Raw genomic sequence first — 24333 nt, 5'->3', positions numbered from 1 at the left:
TATGTACTTGTTCGTGGAGGAGGAATGGACCATAATGAACACATAGTATCAATTTTTGTTGCATGGGGTTGAGTTAGATGCGAAATATGTTCGTTCTGGTGTAGCTGGTCACCGTGATCGTCAGCGGCGCACGTTTGTACACTGTCGCTGGACAAAATATAATTTGACGTCGGAATTATCTAGTTATTTAGCAGGTTACTAGGCATGTCACTACACTGTTTTATTTCATCGATTGTCTGGGTAAAACTTTCAAAATTAAAATAAAAGAGAACATATTTTGACATTCTAAACATTAGACCATAGTGGTCACTATAAAATAATTTAAAAAACGACAAATCACAGTTACTAAATAAATGACAGCCGCGTGGAAATAAATTGAAATTTTGTTGAAATAGGTTAACGCGTCGGGTCACAATGAGGGCAAGTGCGTTAAAAGCGGCGTTTAATTGGATAACAAAAATAATCGAGATCGACACACATACAGATAAATTCAGAGTGGATTCGAGTTAGCGTGATCCATGGCGTGATTGTCATAATTATAACATCATATTAAAACTTTATTTGGTGGAAACACATTGACCAAGCCCGGATTCTTATTTCAGAAATTATTACGCAGATCAAGCTGCAAGCATGGAGGTAAAAATGAACAGAGGTGTGAATTCGACATTCAACACAAACCACCAAACAATTCAGAAACTTTTAGCCTTCGAAAATGAAAACAATTAGCAGTGTGTAAGGGCTGTGTAATTTCCTGTTTGTCCGACGCTTCGTTTTCGTGTCACTGTCGAAATTATTGCTACCTTTTACTTAACAGGGACTAAATGGTCTCTATAAAACGATAATCAGGATCGCAAAAAAGTCAACTCATTTGAAACACTTGCCGGACGTCTCTCTCTTCTGAAATCCGCCTCGGTGATCATGGTCCGGAATCTATTTCTTTCAAAAGTGTTGCGCCAGGTTTATGTTGTCGGCGTTTCTCTTTAAACCTAGTTTTTTTTTTCATGGACGAGGACAGTTTTTCCAAAAAATGAATCGTCCACTGTTGTCGCACCTTCGGATCGATTAGAAACGTGTGAATACTTACACAATGACTATATGTTTCACTGCAACTGCCCACAACACAACATCTAAAAACTCTCTCTCTCAAAAAAAAGAAAAAAAACGCCGACTGAAAAATGTATATCGTTTAAAAGTATACTGAAATGACCAGTATTATTACGGCTCAGGGGTATGACTTCCTCTCACATTTTGGCATTTGGTGGCGCACTTTCGGCGAGAGTCGGAAATCCGGAAACAGTCGACCGTTTCAGAATAGGTTGGCGTGGCTACAACACGAGAAATATCCCAAATTTACTCCACTACCTCTGACACCAGCTCATCCTGTCTCCTTACTAGTTTGTGACCTAGTAACAACACACGCAGGGAATATACCAGGATGTAATTCAAGCAACTCTTCAGTCTTGTCATTAACCACAGGCTTACAAGAAACCACGGGGAGTACACTCACCTTACCCCCAGTCAGGTCATTACCCAGCAGAAAAGTAACGCCCTCTATCGGCAAGGACTTGACCACACCAACAATCACATCTCCAGTGACCAAATCAGACCTCAACTCGACATTATACAAGGGAACAAACTCATAACCACCTCCAATACCCTGAACCAGCACACTGGCATCTGTACTTACATTATCTAAAGGTAATACACCAGCCAACATTAAAGACTGAGCTGCCCCAGTATCTCTGAGTATAACTACAGGCTTACTATCACTAACCTTACCAAGGGATACCTCACCCTTTGACACGAAGTTTTTATACTCTTCAGGTACACCAAGAATTCCACATCTTTTTCCAGGCATCGCTGAACTCCCTAGCACTTTCCTAACAGGGTCTCTAACACTGGCAAATGCTACTGGCTTTCTCCACTGCCTCTCATTCTTCAACTTGAAACACTCTGCCCTCACATGCCCTAGCTTTTTACAATAGTAACAAAGAGGTTTTTCCCATACTCTCTTGTTCTCAGCTGGTTTAGGTGTTACAGACTGACTTTTAGTACTCACCACTAGCCCCACCGTTCAATGCACCATTAGCACCACGGGAACGCCTATTATTCCATCTGGGGGAATAGGACTTTACACTCTTCTTATGGGTTAATTCATAATCATCAGCCACAGCAGCTGCATTTCTAATATTTTCACGTCATGCTCATCAAGGTGGGTTTTAATATCTAGGGGAATGCTATCTTTGAATTCCTCCAACAACACTACCTCCCGCAAAGTACAAAAAAATTTCTCTGCCTGGAGGGACCTATACCATTTATCAAAAATTAGCTCTTTCTCCCTAGCAAACTCAACAAATGTTTGCCCACCGGTACGCTGCAAATGCCTAAATCTCTGTCTATAAGCTTCGGGCACTAATTCATAGGCTGACTGAACTGCAGCTTTGACAAACTCATAATCTGAATACTGCTCATCAAGAGTGGAACATACTTCGCTAGCTTTTCCAGTAAACACGCTATGCAACAACAAGGTCCAATAACGTTCAGGCCATGCAAGTCGTTTGGCAATTTTCTCAAATGCCAAAAAATAGGTATCCACGTCCTACTCTTGAAATCTCGGTACTAATTTAATTTCCCGAGCCATATCAAATTCCTGAACTTTACCACCACCATACCTAAACCCAAACTCTGACCCACTAGGACCACTTCTATTAAGTTCCTGCTCTAATCTCATCTTTTCCAACTAAAAATTTCTTTCCCTTTCCCTTCTTTCTTTTTCCCTTTCCCTTTCATGTCTTTCCTTTTCCCTTTCCCTTTCATGTCTTTCCTTTTCCCTTTCCCTTTCATGTCTTTCCTTTTCCCTTTCCCTTTCTTGTCTTTCTAATCTCTCTTTTTCCCATGCTATCTTAGCTAGAACTACCTGGCTGTCAAGAGCCGCCGCCTCCTCCCCTCCCCCTCCCCCCTCCCCCTCCCTTACTTGAATAGAAAGTAAAAAAGAACGCACTCATGGATGAACAAATCATGTTAGGTAAGTATATGTGCAATACATATCGATTTTAAATGTAATTACCCGTGCGGTTTTCGTTGAATGAGGTTACCAAAATGCATCATGTTGAATCGAAGTTATACCTAAATGTCAGATATTTTGTGGGAATGTCACACAATGGATTATAATAAAATATACCCCAGTAGAACTCTCCGTGCAACATTAGGAACTAAAAAAAAACGTAATATGTTGAAAACATGACTGATTGATTGAAAATGACCGTACTAATTTCCGTCTCCTAAACGTTCATCGCCTTTGAAAACGGTCGTCAACGTTTTACGTCTATGCGCACACAATGGGAGTCTCCGTGGTTAGTGCATCTGTATCTGTCTGTTCGTGTCTGTTCCACTGATATCTCAAGAACCAATTATCTAATTTTAATGAAACTCTGGGTTAATGCGAAGACCTGATTAGTTTTTAGTTGAAACTCATGCATATTAATTACGAAATTGCATATTAATTAATAAAATTTAAGCATTGTCACTTGCTTCTCATATACTATTAAACAGATTCATATGAAACTTTGTACATATAATCTCTGGGATAATACATATAACATATTTATAGCATAATTACATGCTCGTGTGCCAAACAGTTTTGTCGTCGTTTTTGAATTAATGTAAGTAATTTGAACAATATATTAACTAGTTCATAACCTCATTAATTATGCAGATATTCAATATCTAAAGATCTGTGAAGATGCACATTTACTACAAGCTGAATATTGTGCAAATGGACGAAGAGGTTCGGATTAAATATGTACATATCTAATTCACAGAGAACTATTTCCTACTTTTGTTCTGGCTGGAAGGCATGATTTGTTCACATGTTAGGGGCCATCTCCATTCACCCACTTTGTGGGCCCTCTCACAAGTATGACTATGCACTACATTACAATGAATCTGTATGTTGGAAGCGATAGGGTAAACAACCGTAACCATGTTATAGTTTAATCCACTGTTCCTCCGGTGCAACTACAATCACGCCAGATCCCATAAAATATAAGATACAAAATAAAAACTGAGTTTGAACAGATTTTTAAATTACACGTAATTGAACTATTAACTGAACCAACTGAATGAGTTAGTCAAATTAGAAAGGTCATCCGTGGGAACACATAAAGCCTGCGATTTGTCGTCAGCACTATCCAACTACACGGTGTTGGAAGACATAGTAACAAGAATGTTTTCAGTGAGTTGTGTTTTCTTTGCTTTGATGTTCAAGTTATTGTAACAAAGTAATTACAAATTACTGCCCCCTATGTGATCTATTGGATGCAATTAAACTCAGTAAAAATTTGTTGTCAAACATTATACAAGGTGACTATAGACAATCAAAACTAGAGATGTGTGCACTCTGGGTGACATTACAGTGGTGCTTGATCTGATTTAAAGATAATTGTCAAACAACCCTTGAAAAGTTAAATAATAATGAAATTAACAATTGTATGAGTAAACCTTGTGGCATTTATGAGTCAGAAGCTGCAGTCACAGATTTTGAAAAGTTAATTACAAATATCGCAGACAAATGTCTGAAGAAAATTACTCCTAAACTTAAAAAAATAAACGCAAAAGTAAACAAAATAAATCGTTTTGCCAGAATTGTTGGTTCCTTTGTAAGGAGTTAAGAAGCCTATCACGCTTATTACAAAAGTATCCTCAGGATCCATAGATCCGAGGGAAACTCTTTCAAACCCGTAAAAGTATAAAATTAATCAGACATAAAACTAATCAGAAAATGACTGCACAACTCAAAGAATTGGAAAATTCAAAAACAGACACATAAAAATTCTGGAAGATTCTCCGTGATATAAATGGCGAAAACTCCAGTAATAATAATGGGAATGTTCAACCTGGTGATTGGTTTACCTACTTAATATTGATAGCAGTACATCCAACTCTGAGATTGTGAATGAATTGGAGAATAGTGAAAAGAGTGCAAGTAGCAACCCCTATTTAGACAGACCAATCTTAAAAAATGAAATAACAAAAGCCATATAATTAGACTTCTTAAAAGTAGCAAGGCTCCGGCAGACGAATTTGTAAAGATTGTTAAAGTATGGTCAACATCACTTATTATATGCAATACATAAACTGTTTAATATTGTTTATAATTCAAATAACTATCCACATTCATGGAGCACGGGTCTGTTGGTACCAATCCACAATTAATCTGGGTCAAAAAATAACACGGCCAACTACAGGGGAATTGCCATCTCTAGCTGTCTTGACAAGTTATTCAATAGCATCCTGAATATTAGGCTGACATCTTTTTCTTAGATTCAAATAACACCCTTTCCGGTCAACAATTTGGATTCAGGCATGTTTGTCAATCTACAGACAATCTCTTCATATTAAAAACTCTGGTAAATAAATTTCTCTACGATGGTAATTCGGAGAACGCCAATAAACAAAATTACCCAAATATTAAAAAAATCTGGCAGGGATTAAAAATTAATCAAATGCGATATAACAGGAAAACTGTTTAAAACTATCAAAAACATGCACAGTAAAGTAAAATATAAAGTTAAATGTTAAGAGGGTTTAGCAAAACAATGCTACTCCAATATTGGTTAAACAGGGATGTAATCTTACTTCACCTGTCTTCAATATTTGTCTAAATGACCTGCCTAGTATTTTCAATCCTAGTACCTGTGATCCTCCTTATTTATGCCAGCTGTCTACTTTATGCCAATGAAATAAATAAATAAATGCAATCACGTTTAATGTTCTCACGGTTTACCCAGTAACAGAATTCATTGCTGAAAAAACACTAAGCTTTCTTCTAATTTTTGTATGGGGTAACACTTTTTTCAAGTGTTGTTATGGGTCCACCCTGTTTTTTTTTACATTAGGAATGGTCATTGGAATTTAGCTGTTGAGTAAAACCACCCGCCTCAGGATAAGAACATGACTATTCCCTTATGCGAGATCTGGTAGTGAACGGAATATAATCTATTAGTGTCGTACCCCGGTGCGTTAAGATGGGCGGTAAAACTTCCGTGTTCACGAGCAAGCCACTGCTGACGGCAATCATTATTGACGTCGCTTGACAAAAATATGAGCATGACATTCGTGTATGATACACATTACTGCGTTTTCCAGGGGCTCCATAATATGATTAACATATCCAAACACTTTTAATGTGACATATTCATCCTTTCAGAATATATATAATTTGTCGTGGTTATGCGGTCATGGACAAAGGTAAATACATTAAAGAAAGGGAAAGCGTATGTCCCTGGCGCTTGTCCTTGGGAAGTGACCCATTTAATCAGCGGTTAAAGGGTCTGGTGTTCAACAGTGTTTACGACACTGCGGCGATACTATCCTGTGTGTGCAGTAAAGGACCCACCGACTATCAGAGTACACGTTTTCAACGATATAATGGACAAAGGCTCACAAAGGTTTGCATTGTTTTTGAGACTACTAATCAAAGTTTTGATCACAGTGGAAAAGTGTTGCGTGAGCGATGTAATACAATGGATATTGCTGTGTACAGTGGCGAAGACAAGTATTACGGCACTGTCTTAAGTTAGCTGCGCTCCTATATATTGAAGTGGGTCTCATCACTGTTCCAGTTTTGAGAAGCATGTTTACTGTTTTTATTTACGTTGTTATGAGTATATAGTTAGGTTGTTTATTTTAACCCGGACAGACCGCCATTTTTGTGGCGTATTGTGTTACAAGCAGCTAAGTTGCTTTGCAGCCTCGCATTCTCATCATATTTGTGTTTGCGTATCGATTTCAAATGGCAAGACAGTTGGTGGTAGTCGCCTAGATACCTGGCGTGTGGTGTGTTTGTATTGTAACCACCACTTGTGGTGACATCTCTATTTTCTAGATGTGAATGAGTTGTATAATAAACCAACATTTCACAATGGTTTTCCCCCAATAGAATAATAATTGTTTTCTTTGCCATCTGACGGGCTAACTGTCTGGGCTTTATTCTGCTGTGGGCACACTAATTCAGGCGAATGCTTTACGTGATTACTTTCTGGCTTGCAAGTTGCCTCCGTCGTCGAACTGTAATGGTCTCTTAAGTGATAGTTTTTGGAAATGTGGTAATGACAGTAGCTTTTATAAATACATACAATGTTTAGTGCGGCTTTCACTAATGTCAATCATGCTCCAGGCACCGGGCACGACTCAAAGGCGTTACGAGAAACAAGGACGATGAGCTGATCTCATACATAACAGTGCGGACAAGCGAATCAGGAACCATGGCCTGCGTAAGCGGCAGTCGGTCATAGCCTGTACTTGTTTACAGACAAACGTCAACCCATGAGTCTACCCCTCCGCTTTAACAGCAACGATCGGGAAAACATGGATATCGGATGGTGACATTGTTATTTCCCATCGAAGGGGTGAACCGAAATGACCGCCAAAATTCAACCCACGAACTTAATTGAAACATGTGGGATATGTCCAACAGTTTGTGCAAGTTTATGTCATGGAATAGTCACTGAAGGTACACCTAAACGCACGCCATCACTGTAATTATGGTACAAATATCAGTCAATTAATCATATCACTCAACAACAAATCGCAATAAATAATTATATTGAATGATATATTATATAAGCAATTATTGTAATTGTCATCGTCGTCGTCGTTGTTGTTGTTGTTGTTGTTGTTGTCAAACCACCCATATTGTCACATATGATTTCATGTCAGTACATACAATCTATAATATTCGGGGGGGGGGTGTAATTCAAGCTTGCCAGTCACTGCTCTTATCTTATCAACCAATTTGATGCTTCACATACTAGTATATAGGTAGTGAGTGATATGTGAATATTGAAATTGATAGATATGTTAAATGGAGATATATGTGACAGGAAAACAAATGACTGCAATGCATTGTAAAATGAACCCATTGGGAACACATGTCTGTCACAGTCGTCACGCATTGCCACACTCGCTGCGCATTACCACAGCTGTCAGCATTGCCACACTCGCCACACACTACCACAGTCGTCACGCATTGCCACACTCGACACGCACTACCACAGCTGTCAGCATTGCCACACTCGCCACACACTACCACAGTCGTCACGCATTGCCACACTCGCCACGCACTACCACAGTCGTCACACTGCGTCACAGTCGTCACGCAGCGCCACAGTCGTCAGGCAACGCCAAAGTCGTCTCGCAGTGCAACAGTCGTCACATAGTGCCACAGTCGTCAGGCAGCGCCAAAGTCGTCTCGCAGTGCAACAGTCGTCACATAGTGCCACAGACGCCCTGTAGAGTCACAGTGTAGTACGCGTTGTATTCCATGTATGTAAACAAACGATGTGTTCACACGCATTGTGTACGTCCCGTGGGAGAATATCAAACACGACGATTATGACGCTTTGACAGTTGTGTTACGTAATGCATGCATTGACTTAATTCTCCCACTATGTAGCCCGCAAGTGACTATTTTCTAACTTTCAACGATTATTTCACAGTTCGATCGACGGCATAAAATTAGAGCCCGAGAATGGAGTTTGGAAGAAGGAAAGGTCGAAAGGCTGCTACATCACTCGCAATAAGGCTATACTTATTGGCGTCGTATTCGTATTGTTGCTTATCGTAGTGGCCTTAATATTTTATTATATTCCACATCCATCCAATAAATGCGAATGTGAAAATGATGTAACAGAGCAGTCGTCAGACGAATGTGACATAGTTCCCCGTCTCCCAGATATGCCAGACAAACCATCCATTCCACCCTATGAACCATTTGGAGAGAAATTACCCAACTCGATATATCCTTTACACTACGATCTCACTGTGAAGACGTTCCTATACGAATATGAAACCAGTGAAATGGAGAGATTTACATTCGAAGGTCATGAGACTATCTACCTCCGCTGTGATGAATCCACGAACACTGTCAAGATGAACAGTAGATTCTTGAACGTTAACTTTGAACCTGGCATGATTAAGATCACAGAGAGTGACACAGGAAAGGAGATCGGTATAAAGTCAGGGAAATTAGACGAGATGCATGAGCTTTTCGTTGTGGAAACAGTGGAAACCATGGAAACGAATGCCTACTACACGTTGGAGATACTTCACTTCGGCGCAGAAATGGATTATGCTTATTACAACCAATTTGGAATGTATTATCAATCGTATGAAATAAATAACGAAACGAGGTTAGTATATGTCTGTATTACGTGTCTATGCATATATGTGTATACCTGTTGTGTAGCATACATTCACGTTACAACCCAACTAAAATAGCAACAGTATCGTATATTTTTTATCACATTGTTTTCTCTTTGTGTAGGTGGATATGCAACACTAAATTCACGCCAAACTATGCCAGGGAAGTCTTTCCATGCTTTGATGAACCACATTTCAGAGCAACATTTAATCTTACCCTAATCTATCACAACAAACGCTGGGCGAAGTCCAACATGCCGGTGAGGGAGAGTGTCGACCTGGGCAATGATTGGACTGAAACGCGATTTGAGACGACCCCTAGTATGGTGACGTACCTGCTTGTAATGGTGGTGGCTGATTTCGATTATATTGAAACTACGACAGCAAATGGATACCCGGTAAATCAGCATGATTCTATTCTATTCTATTCTATTCTATTCTATTCTATTCTATTCTATTCTATTCTATTCTATTCTATTCTATTCTATTCTATTCTATTCATACTGCTGGAATTACAATCATATATTACCTATGCAGAATTTCTATGGCATAAAAAGCGTCACGTTTAATTAGCACATCTTCTTGTTTTGATTAAAGTTCAGAGTTTGGGCACGTCAAGACAAACTACAACTCGGGGAATTCGCTCTGAATGCTGGGAGCGAGATTATGACTCTCTTTGAGAACAAAGTTGGGGTACCGTACGGTCTTCCCAAAATGGGTGAGTTTCAATCTGAAAAGGTAGTGTTGTTTCGAAATATAGTGTACATTGTATGTTGGTGTGAAAGTGGGCATATATATTTATTATGTCAACGCAATGTTATATACAATAAGTATTGGAGTCAGGTCTCAGTACGTCATCGAATTCGACATTTTTGTAATCTTATGTAATTGCTAGACATGTTATAATCGGTGATCAATGATCTGACCACTTCCACCACTTCGACAAGAAATCCAGAACAAGTCTTAGTCTCGTCACTTCTAAAATTGTCCGAACCTCAGACTACTGTCATAGTAGTACTATAGTAGTCCGAGCCAGAACCAATGATCGTACAAGCCATAAACGAACTTTACTGGAATTTACCGACGCCAACGTTCACACAATGATGTATAACTGATGGTTTTTCACTATAATTAGTGGGTACATTGACTGTGTTTTCATTACTCGTCAGACATGATAGCCATTCCCAACTACGCTGCCGGTGCGACTGAATTCTGGGGATGTATGTTGTTTCGAGAGAATCGGTTACTTTACGACGAGGTGGAACAGACCGAGTATTATAAACAAAGTGTAGCCGCCATAGTGACACACGAAATAGCACATATGGTAATATATTTCATCGTATTCACAATGTCACAGTCGTATAACACTTTTCCAATATTTAAAAATATATTGTCATTGTGGCACATATTTGAAATGTGTGGAGGGAGTGTTAAATCATTCAGTGGAAGCGGCCGTTGTAGTTGATTACATTCAAACCGTTTGAAGACGTCAGATGTATTACTATACTATACTTGGAAATGGTATATACATGGTGTCTACTCAGTGATGGCCCAATGCCACGCTTAGAAAGGCGTGCTACGTATAGTTACTCGCCAGGCAATGTACCTCCCTACTACCACCCTGCTACGAGTATCAAGTTCATAGTGTTATCAATCCTCCGATATTACGTGATATGAACATATCAAGCTTAATATTTAAAATCTTAAAACAATACATTATAGATTGGATGCTAAAATGTTATATGATAAGGATTAAACACATACAATTATGTAGTCCGATAGTGTATGCAATGATAAGGTGCAACCCGGTATAATTTAGTGAAACCGATCAATTTATATTTCCAGTGGTTTGGTAACTACTTGACCTGTGATTGGTGGAGCGATATTTGGTTAAACGAAGGTTTCGCTAGTTTCTACGAGTATCCTATCATGGAGCAGCTTTTCCCGGAATGGAAGGTGGTAAGTGACAACATAATTGTATATGAATTATGTTCGGACAACGTGTGAAAGACGAATTCAAACGACAGTTTGAAACACACATTTAAAATAGATAACTACTTGTACTTTTCTATATTAGGCGGACCAATTTATGGTTTTAGATCTAGAAGGAGCGTTTCGTTACGACTCGAATTCCATGCTTGCTGAGCCCCTTGTTAGACCAGTCAGTGGATGGAGACATGAAATAACTGGAGTCTTCGACAAAACATCGTATAGTAGGGTGAGTCAATGTATGCATGTCACTAGAACCAAGGGTAGATAATACAAAAGGGTACACAACTCTGCTAATCATGCATACAATATACAATAACCTTCCCGTTAGATGTGACCTCGGGAATGTGTGAGAGTATGGAGTTTACATTTATACGCGGTTCATTTAACTGTTTTCATTTAAACTTACTAGCACGGTACATTGTGTGTGTGTGTGCGTGTGTGTGTCTGTTCGGTCGGATATTTTTGGGGTTGTCTCAGTCACTCAGCATTGATCGATTTCGATGAAAACTTTTTAGCAACCATGCAACAACAGTACCGTATTAGCGCGGCGCATAAATGGTTGTTAAGAGACCCCTAGTTGCATAGCAACGGGCGAAAAACTGATAAAATGATAATCGTTAATATTTGCGCCACAAATCTGAGCTCCTACAGTGTCGCTTTCAAACTATATCATAATACTAAGAGATACATGCTTCACAAAATATATTTGGCCATTTTTTAGCTCCGCTGTCGACTTTGTCGAGCGGAGCTTATCATATGAGTGATTGTCCGTCGTCATCCGTCGTCCGTCGTCTGTGTCAATGTTTTACTTTTTCGACTTCTTCTTGAAAACTACAAGCCTGAATGCTTTGATACTTGGTGTATATGTACCTTGGGTAGACCTCTCTCAGATTTGTTCATTTCATGATCATATCTTCAATTCTCTAATTTTGGTGAATATTTTTGTAATTTTTGGTAAAAAATGATATTTTCGACTTCTTGTTAAAACCGCAAGTCCAATTGCTTTGATATTACATATATAGGTACTACATGTGGATCTCTCTCAGATTTGTTCATTTTGTAATGATATCTTTAGTTCTCTAATTTTGGTGAATATTTTTGTCAATTTTGGTAAAAAGTGATATTTTCGACTTCTTGTTAAAAACCACAAGTCCAATTGCTTTGATATTACATATATAGGTACTACATGTGGACCACTCTCAAATTTGTTCATTTTGTAATGATATCATCAATTCTCTAATTTTGGTGAATATTTTTGTCATTTTTGGTAAAAAGTGATCGTTTCGACTTCTTGTTAAAAACCGCAAGTCCAATTGCTTTGATATTACGTATATAAGTACTACATGTGGACCTCTCTCAGATTTATTCATTTTGTAATGATATCTTTTATTCTCTAATTTTGGTGAATATTTTTGTCATTTTTGGTAACAAGTGATATTTAACTTCTTGTTAAAAACCACAATCATTTCTGGTGAAAATGATATTTTTGAATTCTTGTTGAAAACAGCAAGTCCCATTGCATTGATACTATGCATATTGTTCATTTTCTAATGATATCTTCTGTTCTTTAATTGAAATGTGCATTGCTAACAGCGGAGCTATCTCAGCTGAGAGGCTGCTTGTTTTAATTTTAAAATTGCAATATCTCGATGCATTCTGTATCTACTGAGAGAGGATGCGATGTAATTGTAACATGTCAGGGAGTTGTTGAGTGTAATGTAACACCAATTTTGTATCAATTATCAACATTTCCGTTTTAGGGCGCCTCTATACGTCGGTCTTTGAAAGCGTTTCTCGACGATGATGTGATAAATGAAGGTATTAGAACCTACGTAGCAAATCACTTGTATGAGTCTGTCTTCACTGATCAGTTATGGGAAGAACTTACAAAGGTACGTTTACCAAGACATCATACTTTACCACACACTGTTGAATTATTGTATTTAATTGTACATATCTGATGAATTCGTTTTAAAATAATTACAATCAGTCATACTAAAATGTATTAGTGTCATGTCTTATTAAAATGGACATTTAATTACATTATATGATTATAGAATAACACTTGCGATAGACATATAAGGTCACACATCCGGGCACTTCCAAGCGACACTGCTGCTGCTTAACAAGAGCAACAATTGCCAAAATTTTACCTGATGTTTTACCACGTTAAACTTCTTTTAAAAATATAATCGTAAAATGTCAATTTCATAGTTAATCAATAACTACATGAAGTGTAAGGATGTGTGACCTTTTGAGGTCGTGTATAAGCCCCACTGGTTCTTGACTAACTCATTCAATACAGGCTGACAGAGGTCATGGCAACACAGACGTCAAGGCGGTGATGGATACATGGACCTTGCAACATGGTTATCCTGTAGTAACAGTTACGAGAACCAGCGAAACTAAGGCGTCTGTTGTACAAGATCACTTTCTGAGTGACCCTAACGATGTAACTAACGACTTGTATGAAAATCTAGGGTAAGAAGTGCAGTAAGATTTTCATAATTTATTTTAAAGTGCTTTCTCGTCACCGGTGTACCAAGTTACCACTTCAATAGGTAAACCATTTCTTGCTCAAAAACAACATTATGGAATAGATTAGTGTCTACAAACGGGTATGTTCACATACTTACGTAGTATTACGTCGTTAATCGTGGAAGCACATGACATGTATGTCACATGACCACGCAAGTAGGTAGATGAAATAAATTTACTCATATAACTCTTTGATATATACTGATATATTACCCATACTCCTCTACTCACTCAAGGTATTTATGGCATGTGCCATTGACGTATACATATGCTGCAAACCCAGATTTCATTAATCCTAGTTTTGAATGGCTGAGGAACACAGACAAACCAGGTATGACTGTATATGCCATTACACATACGTTTACCATGCATGGCAGTGTGACAAGATCCGCCACTTACTACATTATATTACTCCATGGAAGGTACTAACGTTAGTACCTTCCATGAATACTCTATCTATACATTTAATTGAATTCCATCTTTGTAAATATATATGAAAAAACAAGCTGAAAATATAAAATGTGTAAAAATGGTCCGTGCTCTTTTTCTGCGAAATGTGAAGTATTGAACGTATATCTCCTGCTCTGACCCCTTCACACATTTCATTGTGACAATACTTGAGGTTTTATCCTTTCGACAAGCATATTTAGTTTAAGAGGCCGGCTTACGCTCATCTGCAGTTAATTTCTTGTCACCCATCTATAATTTCAACATTTTGGGGTGCATATGTTAGTGTGAAATGCAACTTTGATTAAAGCAATGAATAAAATTCTGTACATATCTTCTATTTGACAGTAGTTATATACACGCACATTGTATTGTTATTGAAACTCGGGTATTTCTCGCACCAAGTCCACCGCGAGATATTTCGTTTTACACACAATGGAGGACGTGGATAACCGGACATGAGCTCCGGTGCGAATTTCCCAATTTCATAAAAATAATCGTATTCGAATCTCAGGCTAGCTAATTTGGCGTGGTGAGGAGCATACAGGCATTTATACCGCCTGGGGGAACGAACAACCAACCGGTCAAATAAAAATAAATAAAATACAAATGTAAAGTAAACAGATTTAATGTTTGAACTAGTAATTCACTCAATATAGAAACGCCATAGCAACAACATGTCTAAGTACAACGGCAATTTCTGAAATTACAAAATACGTGCTTTACAGAAATTTTACAGTGAGAACACAATAGCTTTACCGCTATCGTCAGTTCTCATAAAATGATACATAACACAATAATAAACTCATGTCAACAAAATCGCCAACCAGTTCACAACGTTCTATACAGTCCTGTACAGTAAATTCGCTGACCACGAGGCAGGTATAATCAGCGATGAAGTAATGGCGTCGCCAGAGAACACGGCCACTCTCCGGAAATCACAACTACTCCTAATGATTCCAGGCTTACGATCTGATGTACGTCAAGTTCCTTGAGCCATACGTTGCAAAAGATCACTCACCGCTTATCGATCAGTTCCTGAGTCGCATCAATTCGGTCATCGACGACACAGTCCAACGCTGTACGCCCACAAATTTGGCGCAACGCAAGCTCGACAGTCACTTTGGTTTCTTCGCAGTACGGGAAAAACATAAACTCGTCCGTGGGCTGCAACACCCTGAAGTTGAACTCAGTTCTTTCTCAGGTTTTCATACGCCGACTTGGTGCTTTCCAGAACACGTTCGTGTTCACGGTTCCAACACAATCCCGTTTTCGGCTGCTGCCATCTTTGTCTCTGTCCTGCACCTTCTTCTCTTGCGCGCCGAGTGGCGTGACATCATGGGACGCACCAATCAGTGAAGCGCGTCTCAACAGGCGTCAATCATGAGACCAAAACTGTTCCATGACGTCACAAATACGGGTTACCATAATAAATAACGCACAGGCCCGTAGTAACAAGAAATATAAAGAAAACTACATAGATTTAAAGAAACAGTAAAATTACCCTGGTTTCACACTCCCCTGGTCTGTCCAAGGATGCCACAGTGCACAGAAGCACTAGGGCATACCCAGGCAGACCCAAACGAAGCAGGGTAATGCGGAAACAAGGTCAACAAACTCGAAAAGCACAGCATTAACGGAAACGTGGGCGTCATTCGATCGTCAATAGAACCTTTACATATAATGTCCCTAGTAATGTTTTCTTTAGAAATGTTTCAGAAGTTAGAGACGTGTACACCTAATTGATTCACACTAGACAATACACACACTCATTCAAACTCCTCACGAGTACCTGTTGGCCTTAGCCAGAACTAGAGGATATAGGGAATACAGTGCTGATGTCCCCCTAGGGCAGTGTCTGTCGCAATCGTGCGAGTCACACCCCCTGATATGTTCACGAACAACCCACCTATTGGTGGCTCCGCAAACAACATCGTGACGCACCACATAGTCTTCCAGATTCCTAAGAAAACCATGCCCGCGCAGGGTATATAACCTATTCGTAGGTTTCAGATTTGTCGCTAAAAATCCTGCGAGTAAACCAAAAAACGATGACACGAACCACGACTGACTAAGAACACACGCTCCGCCAACCTGTCAAAACCGGCTCTTCACAAAAAGAAGTCTCATAACACTATATACATATATACAAATAGCTCACCCACTGCTGCCCTGGAACGTAAGCCTACAACGTAATGTCCCATGGAGATCTCGCTGTGTCGGGTCATGCAATTCCATATCGCATCTGGCGTTTGAATATATAGGCATGCCTCGCCACGGGCATCCAAGACCAACAGTCAACAGACAAGGTGAAACATTTTACGTTCAAATGATACGTCTACCTCTATGATCCTCTCGGATTGGAGGTAATCATCGGTGACACCTAGTATCAAGTGATTGGTCGAGAGATGAGTAAGGTACGTCGGAAAGGTGTTTGTGATAGAATGATGATGCAATTATGGTAACTTGGGATCCGGAATCAATCATCGCATTGCAGCGCACACCATTGACTGTGGCCGCAGCATGATATAGCTGTCCGTTACGTCGGTCAATAAGTGCTTTGTTTGCCTTACCCTTCCTTTTGTAGTTCTTTGTTTTGGGTCGGTTAGGGCACTTGTACGATGAATGTGCCTCGTCCCCACAATGGGAACATGGTGAACAACAGTCCTTAGACAGGTGGCCAACGCCACGGCAATTATAGCACATAGGTGGCGGTCTAGTGTCCTCAGACATCGGCTTCGCAATTGCGTTCGTATTTGCTATGAGTAGTGTATGCCCGTTGGTGGCACTCCCCCGTTCTAGGTCTTGGGCCCTATTTGCCTCCAGGTCGTCCAGACGCCGAGTCACGTCGCTGTGGATCTGGGCAATCTGTTTCGTCAGCACAAGGAGTGCACCCTTCATAGTATCTATGAGCGCAGCCGAGTCGTCCTCTTTATCGCCGCAATGTGTAGCCTGTGCATGTGCTTTCTTAGTCACGCCATGCCTACTATCGCGTTCCGCGACTTCTCGTTCATCCCGACGACATACCTGGCTGAGCTCGGCGAAAGTCGTGCAATTTTTAACCTCATGTTGTGTTCGGGCTTCTACACGTTCATCTCTGAGAGAACCCCAGAACACCGATCGAAGCGTCTTGTCTACCAGGGAGTCTTCGATGCCCCCTGTTCACGAACGCGACCTAAAGCTATCTCCAACGGGATCGCGTACTGGGACACAGTCTCGTCTTCGTGCTGTGTACACGCATAGAACGACTTCAGCAGAGCAGAACCATTCTCAATCTCACCAAACGTTGCCGTGAACTTATCAATAAGCTCATCCAGCATCACAGTATCACGTATCACAGTATCACGTATTGATTAACTTAGCTGTGGTTCCACGCAGCGAGCGTATCGCTGTTCGCAGTGTGTAATCGTCGCTAACGGTAGGATCACCACGAAGCAGTTTCACTTCGTAAATCCACGATGAGAAGTCAACGTCACCTTTTCGATCGGCATCTCCCGAAAAGGTAGGCAAACGAGGTGCCTGTAAAACGGTGTGAGGATTATGATCTCTTGGTCGTAGCTTATCACGGGTGGTAGGAATTTCATAATCGACTGGTTCATCACATGGCGTATGGGTGCGTGACAGTTTATGAGTGTCAGCCTCCTTTCGTATAGCGCGCTCTAACTTTAGACGCATATCCCAAACCTCCTCGTGTTCACGTAATTGCTGTTGAAGACGCCATACCTGGGTATACAGGTCATCGGTATCAACCGCATCAACGTTACCTGGCAGATCATCGCGTTTTCTGCCACCAGGGAGCTTAGGCGCGGCACCCCCTTGTTCAACCGGAGTACCTCTGCCCCTCCCCCTAAGAGTGTAAACAGGCGTGGCGATAGGGGGTATCGCATCCTCTCCCTCGATGGTTTCATTATGTATCACTATAACTGTCACACTGTCCACAGGAGAGATTGATTTGAGCGATGCTGGATCTCTAGACTGGGTACTAGTAAATATTAATCAATTGGGATTCTATCGTGTTAACTATGATGATGAAAACTGGAAACGACTGGCAGAAGCTCTGAAAGACGATGTAGACTTTAAGGTAGATAAGTGCTTGATATGATTCCATCGTTTCTGTGATACATTTGATAGTATTATACTAGTGGCAAGAAAACATTATGAACAAGCACAATCAAAGTCACAGGGCTTTGTAGAACATATATATCTTCTTTACCTGACAGGTGTTTCCTGCCCAGACAAGGACCGCTCTGTTGGATGACTGTTTCAAGATATCACAAGCATTCTACACCGATAACGTGAACTGTCATCGACTCAGTGAATACATGTACAGAGAAACAGAGTATCCCACCTGGGCACTGATGGTTGAAAACCTGAACTTTATACACCGCTCATTCATGAGAAGTACTGAATTTAGTTCTCTCCGGGTATGGCACATTCGATTATATTCTTAGTAGGTTTCCGTGACAAATCTATCTATCTATCCTCTATGTCTAGTGGCACATTGTACCTACACCAAACGTCTTCACTCTGTCCTATCAGCTGCTGCAACTCTGGCTTCGCCACATGAACATCTTCCATGTTTCAGACCTAATGATTTTATAATTTGTGTTTAGTTGCTCTCTTCATTGTGTTACTGTTCCATATTTTATTAAGCTGGATGAATGAAATGTCCTCCTTTTGAAATTCTGCTCCGTGATAAAAGCCAAGTTTAATTAAGGTATAAAAGCAAGTAGAACTATTCGGTTTGCAACTGTACAGTATACATAAACCATTTTATATCTATGTCCTGTAGTATTACTGGAGCAAACAAATAACGCCCATTTACGAATCACTTGGCTGGGATTTCAGTGATAAGGATACTTTGAACAGGCAAGTATTCCAAGTTATTATACCAGTGTATACCATTCATAACATCACACTACGCCACACCACGCAAGTGTATGTGAACCAATCTCAGGTCTAATCAATGTAGTACACGAGGTTGGCATCATAAGTTTTAAAGGGTTAATTCAGTTTGTATACAATGAACTCTACATATTTTAACAGATAACAGCTGCATATTTGTAATCTAATTTACCGGAAACGCTTAATAATGGAGTAAATTGTGCATGTATTGATGTGTGTAGTACTGAGGATCGAATGCTCAAAGGGGTAAAGAGTGTTTTATGCGATATTTAATCTTGAATATTCTGAGTCGATTGGCCACAGGTTGTAATACGCCGTCTTCATTATTCAATAGACACAAATGAGGTCGTACCCATACTCATATTTCATTTCTAAATACTACCCATATTTACAAACATCAAATGATATGAACGTTTTTATTTTTAATGTGTTGGTTCTTTTATACAGTCGCCTACGTCCAAGAGCAATAAAGATTGCGTGTTTGTGGGGGAACATTGATTGTGTTAAAAATGCAACAAAACTGTTCGCAGAATGGATGGCTGACCCTGAGAACAATCCGTAAGTCACTTTAGATAGAAAACAGTGTCAGTAATTATCATTACACTATTCATATTAGTCGCGCACTCCAGTGACGTCATAATGACGTATGTGTGTAAAGGCAATGTCGTTCAAATCGGCCATTGTGGTTGGTTATATTGTTGTTTGTCGTCTAGAATATAGTAAACTTTCTCAGAAACATAATATTCAATAATGAACAGATACAGATCAAAACAGTATCAATGCCTTGAATGGCATTCGTGTCGTTCAGTTAAGTCACAGACGGGTGCGATTTTTAGGAATGGTGTCAGGCAAACCATGATCCAATTTTGTTTATAAATCTATTACAACACTGAATTGTGTTTTAATGATATGATTGACAGGATTGAAACCAGTGTACGGCCTGCAATATATTGTATTGCTATAAAGTTTGGATCTGATAAAGAATGGCAGTTTGCTCATAATCAAAGTCTGACGAATCCGGAGGAACGTGAAAGTTTACGATCTGCTATGGGTTGTTCAAGAAATGAAATACTAGGAAGGTAATTATAGTTTCTCTGATTGCAACTATTTACGTCAAGGGAGAGCTTCGTCGCCTGGGGGCACTACATATGTATTACTCATTACACTGTTAACTATGCTGCAAGTTCAAATGAGAATACGATATATATTCCAATAGAAAGTGCATGTCACTAACATTTGAACTACCTTACGAAACATCTTCTTAATTACAATTGGTATTTTAGGTATATTGAAGAATTTACCAATGATCCTAGCCAAGCACATACTGTGATAGAAGACGTGAGATCGAAATCAGCAATGGGATACTCTGTTGCATGGCACTATGTCATGAATAACTTTGACGCTTTGAATTCAACGTGAGTGCGTGAATTACGTTCTACATGTAAAATAAGATACAAACAATGATTGAAATGAGATGAGAAAGTCAAGCGAAGTTATTTTTATGTAGTTTTTACACTAAAATATTCTTTTCCGCTCAAACACAGTCATTCTCAGGACTGTGGCCCATGCTATGATAAAAAAATAAACACTGTTTTCGAATTGTATTGTCAAATTCACGATGTATATTTTCGCATCTCTTTTATTTAATTAGAGTATTTACAAACTATTGTTTGCAACTATAGTGAGTATTGTTTAACTTGTTTCTTGTCTTCTAGTCTTGGCGAGTCAGCGTATAATGTTGTTTGGACATTTTCTCCCTGGATGAACACAGACTATGATTTACAGCAGGTATGTTTTATAACAGGTGTATATATATTTACAAAACACATACAAGTTACGTAATCCATTAACGCTGTATTTCATCATTTTCATTAGAGAAATGTTATGTATCCATGGATATCAGTTTAAACCAAATCTCCCCCTTTTGCCAGTGGCGGTGTGCTGTTGAACATACCAGTACACATCTGACGGTTTATATTGTGTACACGCATTGTGCTGGTCGGCAGTTATGATGGACGGTGGTCATATCATCGCGTCCTGGTCGATTATGAGGATGCCTCAAAGTATGCACGAAGACAGTACAGCTGGAGTATCGACCGACGCGCAGCGGAGGTCGATGCGCGGCGTACTGTCTGAGTGCATACTTTGAGGTATCCTCGTAATAACCTTATTATTATACATCTTTTCCCTCCAAGGATACACCATGGGAATGCCGAAATCCAAAATGTTTAGAACTAATTCGGCGAACATCTTTGTGTGGAGTCCGGTCAAACTCTCGTGGCAGCCATGTTTGTTTTTATTATTAGAAGACGCTTACGTGCGTAATCATTCCATATTTGGAATTCACATTTCCTAATGCAGTAGGATGAAAATACCCCCTAAAATTACGGCACGCTGTAACTTAAGGCGTTACGGTGACAATTGTGTAATAATGTTTTTAACACGAAATTCGAACGCGCCGTGCGACGATCACCGCTATTTAAACCCCAGTTCTGATTCATTATAGAGGGACTGTGAATGGATCTAGAACAAATGCTCACAATGGCTCTAATCTGCGTATAGACGACATCTCTCACGAGAGATCCAGCAAATCTCACGAGAGATCCAGCAAATCTGCATATGTCACTTTTAGTAGACCAACAACCAACAACATTTTCGGCAATTTACAACCATGAATAAGCCAAATTTATAATGATTACTTGAGAATTAGTCAAGATTTTTCCGAAAAGCTATTTTGATTCGTGAGCAAGGAATAACAAGAAGTCCCTTGTGAATTAACTCTTTTCGATCACTGTTACGTCACAATGACGGTAAATAAACTACCTTAGTTATCTGTTATACCATGGAAAGTAAAATGACATGTTCTTATACCTTCAATGATTATAGTGACCGCCAGTCAGCACCCTGAAAGAACAACGTTTAAATTATGCTGCCCATGACGCTTCGTAAGAACATTTAATATAACCAACCATCTAAAAGCATTATATTTTCTTTTCCAGTTGCTAGGATTCGCAGCACGATATCCTGACATGCCGAGTTATGCTGCTCAAGGTTTCTATGAAGCCAAACTCAAAGTTGAGACCAACATAGCGTGGATGAAGAGGAATAGACAGGGAATTACAAATTGGCTAAATAATGTAGTTATTAATAATATTTGAACTCACAATTAACAATTCACAGTTCTTGGACATATCAGGTACATCAGTGTAATGTTTCATGGTCATTTCAATTATTATGCTAATTACATGTGTGTTTTAATTATTATGCTAATTACTTTTCGTTTTAGTATAGTGTCACAATCGCCGATATAAATATTTTACACACGTTATGCACGTTGCATGGGACTCACGTCGAGCACAACGCGTCTCGACGACTGCTGTGCTTTATTAGAGAAATATTTCAATATTTCCATGGTACAATTACGAAGTTAATTTTAAGCCATCCGCCAACGAAATTCAACCATACTCGGCGTTTTCCCCCGTGCAAAAATCTATTGCACACGAGCACCTCAATTCAGAGTCAATTACTCAACCAATTAGAGATCGTTTTACTTCTAGAATACATCGGCATCATACAGCGTGAGGCCTTGTCGTGTGTCGTGTGAGTGGACGTTCAAAACTGCGAGATTTGAAATTTTCACGGGATTTGGGCGGATTTTTATGCAGCAAATAAAACAAATGATTAAGTCATTAAAAGTTAAGTGAAATGATGAAAAATATATCCACGCAAATATAATGTGATCACATTTTGTTGACATTTGACAGTTGTGAATGCGTCCCATATTTGAATCCTGTAATATTTTCTGACATGTATGCATACACGATAATTGTCCAACCTATTGCAACATTGTTTGTTGTAATTTCAATTCTCAGGCTTCCGATTGTCAAAGAATAATTTTGTGTTATTTGTTCATGGATGTTGACATTCAGTAATTTTGTATACTCCTTGATTTGCTTCAACGTAACTTTACAAACATTTCTTTCTTCATTTTTTTTGTGATTCAGGGAGTCAAATCGGCATTTTTTCCACGTAAACTTGCAGTATGTTAAATATACAATGCTTTCAATCCAGGATACTTATTTGTGTTGATTTCAATAACCTCTGTGCAGATTTCTGTTGTTTGCTGGTCAGCAATTCACACATTTACGTCACTGTTGGTCCCTCGGCAGAAGAAAACGCAAAAAGTGTCATTTTAAAACGATCTGTCTGGTTTTTGATGTAAAAGCTTTTTTTGGTGTGGCTTGTACCATTTTCTATAGAACTGGAACTCGAACATCTGAGGCGAACCAAGACAGCCATACTTCAAGTTCAACAACACCAAAATTGAGTGAAATTCTATGAACTGGTGTCTCGATTCACTTTAACTAATGACCCAAACCAAGTGAAAATCCTGATAAACAAATTGAAAAATCTTTGTTACTGTGAATGTGTCTATTTGTACTTTGAATACAGCTTAACAGAGAGATAGAGGATCATAGAAGCTCGTTGTCATTGGTTGTAGGGGGCAAGTTTTGCCATGTAGAATTTACGGGTAGCGGATTTTCTACGTGAGTGAACGCATTACGGGGCCGTTACCCACATTGTAAGCTCCAGTCACCCAAGCATAAACACCTTCATACACTCGTTTGATTGGTCTGTTAGAATTTTTAAACACCGCTTTCGATTTATGATATTTTATTGATTACAAACCACAGAGCGTGGCCACTTTCTAGTAGAATTGAATGTATTTATTAACGAGTTTAATTAATGACAATCAATTATTGAGATATCCTGTCAATTAATTTATCCACCAGTCAATCTATTAATGTATGCTTTCTATAATCATTACTTGTATTGTTCTAAATATCTTGGAAATAAGAGGTAGTTATTAAAATGCCCACAGTGGTTTTAATCATACGTGTAAACCATGTTTACTGACGGGTCTTTATTTAAGATTTATTTTTAATAATTAATTTTATTTTATTTTTTAATTGCACGTTTATTGTCTGTGTGTTTTGTTTGTTTTAAATATTTAACGTGATCGTTGATATTAAATTAAACTACTATAGCTAGTATTATATTTTTGTGTACTGATTTTATTTTGATAATAATACGAAGATTTATAACTGCAATATTAGCTATCATGTCCTATAAATCGAGCTATACAGCAAACTAGTCAAATTAAATTCGCGATCACAGGGTGCCTACTTTTATCTTCGTTTTCCTATTTATTTTTTATTATTCATTTAATATATTTATACAGAGTTGTCC

At 39.0% G+C, this 24333-nt stretch overlaps 1 protein-coding gene across 1 annotated transcript; it reads left to right on the top strand.

Annotated features, from left to right (window-relative positions):
- Window positions 1-6332: 6332 nt before the first annotated feature.
- LOC100376288 (aminopeptidase N-like) lies at window positions 6333-24142 on the top strand. Its single transcript, XM_006822432.3, has 18 exons — window positions 6333-6449; window positions 8499-9191; window positions 9326-9599; window positions 9799-9919; window positions 10371-10525; window positions 11047-11160; window positions 11279-11419; window positions 12954-13085; window positions 13499-13674; window positions 13968-14062; window positions 18120-18259; window positions 18399-18602; window positions 18971-19047; window positions 19531-19641; window positions 20004-20162; window positions 20367-20498; window positions 20799-20871; window positions 22083-24142. The coding sequence occupies exons 1-18, from the start codon at window positions 6430-6432 to the stop codon at window positions 22239-22241; spliced, it is 2976 nt and encodes a 991-aa protein (XP_006822495.2). The 5' UTR covers window positions 6333-6429; the 3' UTR covers window positions 22242-24142.
- Window positions 24143-24333: the final 191 nt, after the last annotated feature.

Source organism: Saccoglossus kowalevskii, chromosome 3, assembly GCF_978046115.1.
Source record: "Saccoglossus kowalevskii chromosome 3, keSacKowa6.1, whole genome shotgun sequence".
In the NCBI taxonomy this organism is placed as follows: Eukaryota; Metazoa; Hemichordata; class Enteropneusta; family Harrimaniidae; genus Saccoglossus; species Saccoglossus kowalevskii.
The sequence above is the reverse complement of the archived record's forward strand: the minus strand, read 5'-3'. Positions and strand labels throughout refer to the sequence as shown.

Excerpts from the sequence above, each read along its gene's own strand:
- LOC100376288 (XM_006822432.3), top strand. The coding sequence starts at position 6,430 with ATGGACAAAGGCTCACAAAG. Across the intron at positions 11,161-11,278 it reads TTTTCCCGGAATGGAAGGTG|GCGGACCAATTTATGGTTTT; the intron begins GTAAGTGACAAC and ends TTTCTATATTAG. Across the intron at positions 20,872-22,082 it reads CAGACTATGATTTACAGCAG|TTGCTAGGATTCGCAGCACG; the intron begins GTATGTTTTATA and ends TTTCTTTTCCAG.